This window comes from Mizuhopecten yessoensis, unplaced genomic scaffold (assembly GCF_002113885.1).
Source record: "Mizuhopecten yessoensis strain PY_sf001 unplaced genomic scaffold, ASM211388v2 scaffold6523, whole genome shotgun sequence".
NCBI classification, from domain to species: Eukaryota; Metazoa; Mollusca; class Bivalvia; order Pectinida; family Pectinidae; genus Mizuhopecten; species Mizuhopecten yessoensis.
This window is the reverse complement of record NW_018406592.1, coordinates 402,420-414,232: the sequence shown is the minus strand read 5'-3', so window position 1 is coordinate 414,232 and position 11,813 is coordinate 402,420. Positions and strand designations below refer to the sequence as shown.

Genomic DNA, 11,813 nt, shown 5'->3' with positions numbered 1-11,813 from the left:
GGTACTCTGTAGTATGACTGGGTGGGGTACTCTGTAGTATGACTGGGTGGGGTACTCGGTAGTATGACTGGGCGGGGTACTCTGTAGTATGACTGGGTGAGGTACTCTGTAGTGTGACTGGGCGGGGTACTCTGTAGTGTGACTGGACCAAGTACTCTGTAGTATGACTGGGTGGGGTACTCTGTAGTATGACTGGGAGGGTTACTCTGTAGTGTGACTGGGTGGGGTACTCTGTAGTGTGACTTGGTGGGGTACTCTGTAGTATGACTGGGCGGGGAACTCTGTAGTGTGACTGGACCCAGTACTCTGTAGTGTGACTTGGTGGGATACTCTGTAGTGTGACTGGGCGGGGTACTCTGTAGTGTGACTGGTCGGGGTACTCTGTAGAGTGACTGGGTGGGGTACTCTGTAGTGTTACTAGGTGGGGTACTCTGTAGTGTGACTGGACAGGGTACTCTGTAGTGTGACTGGGCGGGTTAGTCTGTAGTATGACTGGGTGGGGTACTCTGTAGTGTTACTGGGTGGGGTACTCTGTAGTGTGACTGGGTGGGTAACTCTGTAGTGTTACTGGGTGGAGTACTCTGTAGTGTGACTGGGCGGGATACTCTGTAGTATGACTCAGTGGGGTACTCTGTAGTGTTACTGGGTGGGGTACTCTGTAGTGTGACTGGGCGGGGTACTCTGTAGTATGACTGGGTTGGGTACTCTGTAGTGTGACTTGGCGGGGTACTCTGTAGTGTGACTGGTCGGGGTACTCTGTAGTGTGACTGGGTGGGGTACTCTGTAGTGTGACTGGGTGGGGTACTCTGTAATGTGACTGGGCAGGGTACTCTGTAGTGTGACTGGGTGGGGTACTATGTAGTGTGACTGGGCGGGGTACTCTGTAGTGTGACTGGGCCCGGTACTCTGTAGTGTGACTGGGTGGGGTACTCTGTAGTGTGACTGGGTGGGGTACTCTGTAGTGTAACTGGGTGGGGTACTATGTAGTGTTACTGGGCAGGGTACTCTGTAGTGTGACTGGGTGGGGTACTCTGTAGTGTGACTGGACCCGGTACTCTGTAGTGTGACTGGGCCCGGTGGTACTCTGTAGTGTTACTGGGCAGGGTACTCTGTAGGGTATCAATGTTGACCATTGCATCTTTATCCTCAGAACACTGTTGTTGATTTTTCTTTATTTTTTAATAGTCATGTGGGGAAAGTGTTTCCGATTCCTAGGTTCAGGTGTTGGCTGTTATCGGGGATCCTTATACAGACTGCAGTTATTTATGTAAGTTTTTGGTATTCTGGCCTACAATTACATGAGCCCAGACTTTGTACACGGCCATTAACGTTAATATCTCTTCCACAAGCAACAATATTTCCTCGTGTATAATCTTGTTTTCATATCCTCTTAATGAAATAACTATTAGTTTATTACTTCAGGTATATCATAATGAAGCTGAACTTTAAATTTGTTTAAAATGTCATAACACACCTGACCGATTTAATGTGCTGTGTTTACATGGGTGAGCTGTTCAAAGCAATCTATTTCTGTTAAATGTCCTTTTAGACATATCGTCACAAACATCCATTTCTGAAGTCAAATGAAGAGATGAAAAGATTCCTTTTAAACCGTACCTATACAGCCATCACCAATTCCCCAACCTTTCATCAGAAAAATACTCTATAGTACCCACCTCTACAAACTTCCAATCGTAAACGACATGCCTTTAATACATCCAATACAACAGGCTTGATGTTTGAATGAATTCAAAACACAATTACTCTCAAAGTCAACATGACTGGCATGAGTTGGTTTGATTCCACCCGTTAAAGAGATTTTTCCAATGACTTATTTTGTTAGTGGATTAATATATATACAAATAGAAAAATAAATTCTTTTAAACATATACGACAGACATTTACCATACTTTCATTTTTTATCTATTGATTTTAAATCTATCAAAAAAAAAATTGTTCAAATTTTCAAAGATTCTCCTCCCAAATATAGTTTCAAAATAATAATTAAAAAAAACCTTAAATTCATAATACAATCGTAAATCAAATGTGTTTTTTCCATATCTAAGTAGTTTGATTAATTATATTTTTATCACAGAAATTGGTTCCAACATAAAAACAAAACATGTTCTAAATGAAAACAGTTTAATTATGTTGTACAGTCCAGTACTTTTGTTACAGTTTCTATAAGAAACCTGAACTATTAAATCAGACACATTGATAGACTGTAAACATTGTTTGGTCTGTAATCACACTACCTTACACTGTAAACATTGTTTGGTCTGTAATCACACTACTTTAGACTGTAAACATTGTTTGGTCTGTAATCACACTACCTTACACTGTAAACATTGTTTGGTCTGTAATCACACTACCTTACACTGTAAACATTGTTTGGTCTGTAATCACACTACCTTACACTGTAAACATTGTTTGGTCTGTAATCACACTACCTTACACTGTAAACATTGTTTGGTCTGTAATCACACTACCTTACACTGTAAACATTGTTTGGTCTGTAATCACACTACCTTACACTGTAAACATTGTTTGGTCTGTAATCACACTACCTTACACTGTAAACATTGTTTGGTCTGTAATCACACTACCTTACACTGTAAACATTGTTTGGTCTGTAATCACACTACCTTACACTGTAAACATTGTTTGGTCTGTAATCACACTACCTTACACTGTAAACATTGTTTGGTCTGTAATCACACTACCTTACACTGTAAACATTGTTTGGTCTGTAATCACACTACCTTACACTGTAAACATTGTTTGGTCTGTAATCACACTACCTTACACTGTAAACATTGTTTGGTCTGTAATCACACTACCTTACACTGTAAACATTGTTTGGTCTGTAATCACACTACCTTACACTGTAAACATTGTTTGGTCTGTAATCACACTACCTTACACTGTAAACATTGTTTGGTCTGTAATCACACTACCTTACACTGTAAACATTGTTTGGTCTGTAATCACACTACCTTACACTGTAAACATTGTTTGGTCTGTAATCACACTACCTTACACTGTAAACATTGTTTGGTCTGTAATCACACTACCTTACACTGTAAACATTGTTTGGTCTGTAATCACACTACCTTACACTGTAAACATTGTTTGGTCTGTAATCACACTACCTTACACTGTAAACATTGTTTGGTCTGTAATCACACTACCTTACACTGTAAACATTGTTTGGTCTGTAATCACACTACCTTACACTGTAAACATTGTTTGGTCTGTAATCACACTACCTTACACTGTAAACATTGTTTGGTCTGTAATCACACTACCTTACACTGTAAACATTGTTTGGTCTGTAATCACACTACCTTACACTGTAAACATTGTTTGGTCTGTAATCACACTACCTTACACTGTAAACATTGTTTGGTCTGTAATCACACTACCTTACACTGTAAACATTGTTTGGTCTGTAATCACACTACCTTACACTGTAAACATTGTTTGGTCTGTAATCACACTACCTTACACTGTAAACATTGTTTGGTCTGTAATCACACTACCTTACACTGTAAACATTGTTTGGTCTGTAATCACACTACCTTACACTGTAAACATTGTTTGGTCTGTAATCACACTACCTTAGACTGTAAACATTGTTTGGTCTGTAATCACACTACCTTAGACTGTAAACATTGTTTGGTCTGTAATCACACTACCTTAGACTGTAAACATTGTTTGGTCTGTAATCACACTACCTTAGACTGTAAACATTGTTTGGTCTGTAATCACACTACCTTAGACTGTAAACATTGTTTGGTCTGTAATCACACTACCTTAGACTGTAAACATTGTTTGGTCTGTAATCACACTACCTTAGACTGTAAACATTGTTTGGTCTGTAATCACACTACCTTAGACTGTAAACATTGTTTGGTCTGTAATCACACTACCTTAGACTGTAAACATTGTTTGGTCTGTAATCACACTACCTTAGACTGTAAACATTGTGTGGTCTGTAATCACACTACCTTACACTGTAAACATTGTGTGGTCTGTAATCACACTACCTTACAGGTGGAACTTCTCTCAAAGGTGATAACTTAATAAGAAATTAAATGTAAAACTACCACAGGAGTCAATAGTTCAAACAGATTCACATAATAAATTGTTCTAAAATATATTTGACAGAAACACTCAAGGTGTATTTTCAATTTAAATGTCAAACATGGCAAACACTATTTAAACATAATAAATAATCTTGTTCACACCTGAAAATTCATTTCTTTCAACATTAATTTCCCTGATTACAATTCAAGACTAAACAGATTGAATATCACAATGTTTTTGATTTAAGAAGGAACATTTTTACATGTTTACAATAAAGACTTCATAAATAACTAAAAAGGAAAGACTGCTGACATTACGCATTCTTCAGTCAACAACTTTAATTTTTTTTTTTTTAATTTAAGCGGAAAACTTTAAACCATATACTGGTGTTTTCTTTTATGGATTTTAATATTTACAATTTTACAAGATACTCAGTAAAGTGTCCTTAAAATCTTAATCGCCAGGGAAGGGAGTGTCTAAAATCACATCCGGTACCGTATGTGTGAAAATGGGAAAGGCAGACGTTTAAAGATTGTTCAGTTTACTAGTCTCTGGGAAATGGAGTGTCGTCAATCCTGCCCAGTATATCAAACGGTAGGGAAGGAAGACTTAAAAAAATTCTTCAATACACCAGGCAACTGGAAAAGGAGTCTCTAAAATTGTGTCCAGTGGTTCAGAAATTGATGACAACTTTCATAAATAAGTTCATAATGCACAGGTAATTTTGAAGTATCAGATAATTTTCATTAATAATTTTAAAGAAAGACAACTCTAACACAAATCAGAGGAATAGAAAAATAAGGCAGCATATAACTGAAAGTAAGACAAGTCGGAAGAAATCAAAGACAAATATTCATCATTTATATGTGCTCATAGTATATATGCACTATTAAGTCGGTTATGACCATGGCAGTTACATTTATTTACCTTCCACCCTATCCAACACCTTTTCTCGCTCTTCCACCTGTTGGTATTCCTCCCCAGTGACAGGCATGGAGTGGATGCTCTCTGTTTCAGTGTCCCCCCCGTCTTCAGACTCTGTGGCTACGGCTCCAGATTTCCGTTTCTTTTTTGGAGTGTGCCGTCTGATCTCTGCACCCTTTTCAAGATCTTCCGAAATTTTCTGCAGAATAAAATGTGAAAATATATATAAGTACCAACTCTCATCAGAATCAATTACAGATCTGTGAGTCTACAGATTGTCTGTGTGAGAATGAACACTTCCGGAACTCACACTATTAGAGCATAAGCTAAAAATATATATCCAACTACCTCACAACTACAGGTGCATCAGACTTTCAAAACTGTCTACACATTTGCATGTCTGAAATATAAAAACTTGAGAGGGAAACAATTGATTCTGAAATATCCCCAACCAACAGTCAAAAATGTATTACTAATTTTAACTCACATTCCATCAATAAAATAACTTCTTTATAGTTTGATTCTTACCTTTGCCTCAGTGTTTCCCATCTAAACTTTGATTCTCAAGAAAAATCGCCACTTTGTGAATCATACCAAACCACACGGCTTTTAATGTCCCAATAACAAAAGATTAGGTTTCTTAAAACGCTGGTCATCCTGTGCTTAAATAGAATACCGTACATGATCTGCTTGACCACTGTCCAGTCAATGATTACAGGTGAACTATTCTTTAAATGTGCGGATTAAGTTTTTTGACTTACCTCGAGAAGTTTGCGGTGTTCATCGCTGAGCTTCTGGTTAAGATTCTGGATGTATGTTGTCCTCGACTGCTCTGACCCTTTGTGAAAGACAGAACCGAAAAAATTCACAAACTTGGCCATTTAAAGAGAATAAAGTCATAGGAAATCATATCCCAGTTCAGGATAAACTTCTGAGGAGTGGATACAGAAATGTTCTCAAATCAGGTACAATCTTGTCTTATAAGCTTAAATCTCGGTCACGGCTGACTTAGCAAAATTGAAAAGTCAGTCTGTTTGTCAGATTTAAATCTACCGAGAGACTTAAACGTCCAGGGCTGTCGTATATACTGAAGGATAATGTGATTTATGTTCCTAGTATATATTGGAAAAATATTTCACACCTGAGGTATGGCTAACGAGATATATATAGGTAAGCTGTACACAGCTGCTAGCCAACATATGTATCATACAGATCAGGCGACAGATTCAGAAACAGAACATCACAGGAGATAAATCACATCAAACTTTTACTACTGATACTGATACCTAACTGAGTCTATACATTTAAACCTGATACTAACTGAGTCTATACATTTAAACCTGATACTAACTGAGTCTATACATTTAAACCTGATACTAACTGAGTCTATACATTTAAACCTGATACTAACTGAGTCTATACATTTAAACCTGATACTAACTGAGTCTATACATTTAAACCTGATACTAACTGAGTCTATACATTTAAACCTGATACTAACTGAGTCTATACATTTAAACCTGATACTAACTGAGTCTATACATTTAAACCTGATACTAACTGAGTCTATACATTTAAACCTGATACTAACTGAGTCTATACATTTAAACCTGATACTAACTGAGTCTATACATTTAAACCTGATACTAACTGAGTCTATACATTTAAACCTGATACTAACTGAGTCTATACATTTAAACATGATGCTTAACTGAGTCTATACATTTAAACCTGAAGCTAACTGAGTCTATACATTTAAACCTGATACTGAGTCTATACATTTAAACCTGAAGCTTACTGAGTCTATACATTTAAACCTGAAGCTAACTGAGTCTATACATTTAAACCTGATGCTTAACTAAGTCTATACATTTAAACCTGAAGCTAACTGAGTCTATACATTTAAACCTAAGGCTAACTGAGTCTATCCATTTAAACCTGATACTAACTGAGTCTATACATTTAAAACTGAAGCTAACTGAGTCTATACATTTAAACCTGAAGCTTACTGAGTGTATACATTTAAACCTGAAGCTAACTGAGTCTATCCATTTAAACCTAAAGCTAACTGAGTCTATACATTTAAACCTGAAGCTAACTTAGTCTATACATTTAAACCTAAAGCTAACTGAGTCTATACATTTAAACCTGATCCAAACTGAGTCTATACATTTAAACCTGAAGCTTACTGAGTCTATACATTTAAACCTGAAGCTAACTGAGTCTATACATTTAAACCTGATACAAACTGAGTCTATACATTTAAACCTGAAGCTTACTGAGTCTACACATTTAAACCAGAAGCTTATTGAGTCTATACATTTAAACCTGAAGCTAACTGAGTCTATACATTTAAACCTGATGCTAGAAAACCTACAAAGTGTTGCTTATGTAACAGAGATTGGTATCTTTTACATCATACACATACTACAGACTAGTTTAAAAATATTCCTCAAACATAACTTCATTTGCCATTCAAAACAGTTTTATCATAGGTGTATTTCAATTTTCAGTAATGAACCTTAGTATATATAACAGTTAGGAATTAACACAACACTGATTACCTACAGTTGTACCCTTACAGAGTCAGAAAAAGAAGAGACCAGCGTCCCCCTGTATGTATCATAATGTTAATTTATTGTGGGCCCCCTGTATGTTATCATAATGTTAATTTATTGTGGGCCCCCTGTATGTTATCATAATGTAACTTTATTGTGGGGCCCCCTGTATGTTATCATAATGTAACTTTATTGTGGGCCCCCTGTATGTTATCATTATGTCAATGTATTGTGGGCCCCCTGTATGTTATCATAATGTTACTTTATTGTGGGGCCCCCTGTATGTTATCATTATGTCAATGTAGTGTGGGCCCCCTGTATGTTATCATAATGTTAATTAATTGTGGGGCCCCCTGTATGTTATCATAAGGTAACTTTATTGTGGGGCCCCCTGTATGTTATCATTATGTCAATGTATCGTGGGCCCCCTGTATGTTATCATAATGTTAATTAATTGTGGGCCCCCTGTATGTTATGATAATGTTAATTTATTGTGGGCCCCCTGTATGTTATCATAATGTAACTTTATTATGGGCCCCCTGTATGTTATCATAATGTTACTTTATTGTGGGGCCCCCTGTATGTTATCATAATGTTAATTAATTGTGGGGCCCCCTGTATGTTATCATTATGTCAATGTATTGTGGGCCCCCTGTATGTTATCATAATGTTAATTTATTGTGGGGGCCCCTGTATGTTATTGTAAGGGGTTTCTAGTATAGGGGGCCCCTGTATGTTATTGTAATGGGTTTCTAGTATAGGGGGCCCCTGTATGGTATTATAAGGGGCTTCTAATGTTGGGGGCCCCTGTAAGGTATTGTAGGGGGTTTCTAGTATAGGGGGCCCCTTTATGGTATTGTAAGGGGTTTCTAGTATAGGGGGCCCCCTGTATGGTTTTGTAAGGGGTTTCTAGTATAGGGGGTCCCTGTATGTTATTGTAAGGGGTTTCTAGTATAGGGGGGCCCCTGTATGGTACTTTAAGGGGTTTCTAGTATAGGGGCCCCTGTATGTTATTGTAAGGGGCTTCTAATGTGGGGGCCCCTGTATGGTATTGTAAGGGGTTTCTAGTATAGGGGGCCCCTGTATATTATTGTTAGGCGTTTCTGATGTAGGGGCCCCCTGTATGTTATTGTAAGGGGTTTCTAGTATAGGGGCCCCCTTTATGGTATTGTAAGGGGTTTCTAGTATAGGGGGGGGGGGGCCCTTTATGGTATTGTAATGGGTTTCTAGTATAGGGGGCCCCTTTATGGTATTGTAAGGGGTTTCTAGTATAGGGGGGCCCCTTTATGGTATTGTAAGGGGTTTCTAGTATAGGGGGCCCTTTTATGGTATTGTAAGGGGTTTCTAGTATAGGGCCCCCTGTATGTTATTGTAAGGGGTTTCTAATGTAGAGGGCCCCTGTATGGTATTTTAAGGTGTTTCTAGTATAGGGGGCCCCTGTATGGTATTATAAGGGGTTTCTAGTATAGGGCCCCCTGTATGTTATTGTAAGGGGTTTCTAATGTGGGGGGCCCTGTATGTTATTGTAAGGGGTTTCTAATGTAGAGGGCCCCTGTATGGTATTGTAAGGTGTTTCTAGTATAGGGGGCCCCTGTTTGTTATTGTAAGGGGTTTCTAATGTAGGGGGCCCCTGTATGGTATTGTAAGGGGTTTCTTATGTAGGGGGCCCCTGTTTGGTATTGTAAGGGGTTTCTAGTATAGGGGGCCCCTGTATGGTATTGTAAGGGGTTTCTAATGTGGGGCACCCCTGTATGTCAGCGTATGTTTGGTAGAAAAACCAAACATCACATTATGTATCCTTAATATCATAACTATGAATTTCAATTTCTCCAAACTTTTATGTCATCTCTGAAAATGAAACAATTAACTTGGTTATACATATAATATCTTTATAGTGTATAATATTGTAATATTCTGATTACAAAGAGTATACAACATGAGTTACTTATACACATATATTTTATTATGGTGTATATTGTTTTATTATAGATATTGTATTATCACAAGTATAAAGCATGTGTTAATTAAAAGTCAATTAAAAGGTATTAAAAAAGACATTGTATTTTCCTCAACCTTGCATGCATAAATATTTATATAAAGCATATGACTGTGACTGGCTCTTACCAATATTAATATTCCATATGTAACAGTGCATTGTAGGCAGGTTTAATATTTTTTTACGATTTTGAAATATTTGACTAAAAACCTTTAAATTTGTCGAAACAAATCACTGTTACAATTGTTACTGTGTAACACCAATCTTTTGTGTCTGAAAAAGATCGCTTCACAACAAATCGTGGCAAGTTGTGAAGTTATTGAGACAATTAAGATAGAGAGATGAAACAATTGATAAACGAAGAGAAAGCGGCAACCAGCATCACCAGTTTCATGCAAATAATCTGCAAATCCACCCAAAATTTCACATTTTTTTCCCCTTTTTAATTTTTCTATTTTTATCTTTAAAGTATTACATAATCTATAAGAAAACAACTTTAAACAACTATTTTCATTTAATTAAGTCATCAAATACAAAATCAATGGTATATCAAATACAAAATTAGTCTAAAATATATATATATATATAAAAAAGTAAGGCTATATAAAAATATTTTTAAAGACTACCTCTCAGGGATACTTGGTACATTGTATATACAAGGGAAATAACTCTAAAATAGAAATGAGCTAAATCTAGATTTCATTATTTGTGTCAAATCTTTATAAAAGAAATCTGTAACTATATTATACAATTCAAAATAAAGTACCTATGACAAACTGTACAATATATGATCCCAACACCCCTCTGTGTATACAACCGACTCTTCTGCCCACTGACAGGGTCAGTCAAAGTTGTATATACAGGGTGACACTAAGTAATTACTAGTGATGCATGTTTGTGCACAAGAAGAATAAAGTCTGGAATACCGGACCTTCTGTTTAGCCAGAGTGATTTTGTAAACAGAAAATGATTTGTTAACATTGTCAGTATAATTGTACTAGAATTTAATTGACCATATCATCATCTGACAATGAGACATTACAGGTTTTTCTGCATGATAATCTTATCTAAGTAATCATAATATTTTCCCTCTTTTTTCAGAGATAAATTAATTAATTTACAAATAAGAAAAATCATTAACCAATCAATTTGGTTTTCCAAATAGCTGTTCTTTTGACCAATGAAAATTCTGTTTACAAACAGGCATCAAGGTCCCGAGTAAGCTTGAGATGGAGACAGAAGACTTACCACAAGGGAGAGAAACCTCCATTGTCTGCACAACTACACAGTAGAGAACAGAATGAGACCAAACACCACAGGATTCACAAATAACACTACAAGACATGTTGTTCAAGCCTCCATGTACACACACATTCCTGTCCTAACTATCATGACTGTTATTTAAGGAATCTTATGATGTATCTGTCTGTCAAAAATTCTGCATGTTAGTTTTAAACAATACTCCATAATAGTAAAATTAATATCATTATTTATGTATCTCAGAAAAGCATTGGTTGAAGAATTTATAAATTTATGTTTACAGACATTTTTTTGATAAAAATGAATACTTACTGGACTCAACAAATGGAATAGTTTTGTTTATGTAGATATGATCTCTAGATAATTTAGGGTTTACTTAAGAAGGTCACACACATTACAAATGTCAATTTCAAATGTCACACACATTACAAATGGAATAGTTTTGTTTATGTAGATATGATCTCTAGATAATTTAGAGTTTACTTAAGAAGGTCACACACATTACAAATGTCACACACATTACAAATGTCAATTACAAATATGTCACGCACATTACAAATGTCAATTACAAATGTCACACACGTTTCAAATGTCACACACATTACAAATGTCAATTACAAATGTCACACACATTACAAATGACTTTAAATCCGAACGGTTTAAAGCAGTGAATCTATTGAAAATATAATTTCAAAAAAGTGTCCAAGAAAGAACAAGAGGCCCATAGGGCCTGTATCGCTCACCTTGATATCTAAGCAATCATGGCAGAATATTCTCCAAATGAGATCCAAGGGAATATGCCAGACCCCAAGGCCAATCCTTGTAGCATATATATCTGTATTCAATTTTTCATGCCCAGCAATTTTATGTATGGTTATGGGGTGGGGATCTCAACTGTTTCCAAGCTGTGACGCAGAAACTAGGTCCCTACGGTTGTGGTCAGACCCCAGGATCAATTCTAATATCATGACTGCATTTGTCTCTTT

At 36.5% G+C, this 11,813-nt stretch overlaps 1 protein-coding gene across 1 annotated transcript in view; it reads right to left on the bottom strand.

The window, feature by feature from the left end:
• LOC110452280 overlaps positions 1-11,813 on the bottom strand; it is a 149,030-nt gene that overhangs the window by 39,786 nt on the left and 97,431 nt on the right. Inside the window, exons 8-10 of the mRNA XM_021500694.1 lie at positions 10,816-10,848; positions 5,775-5,851; positions 5,017-5,212 (exon numbers count right to left, since the gene is read on the bottom strand). Coding sequence (XP_021356369.1) covers positions 5,017-5,212; positions 5,775-5,851; positions 10,816-10,848 — 306 coding nt within the window. The remainder of the gene's footprint in view (positions 1-5,016; positions 5,213-5,774; positions 5,852-10,815; positions 10,849-11,813) is intronic.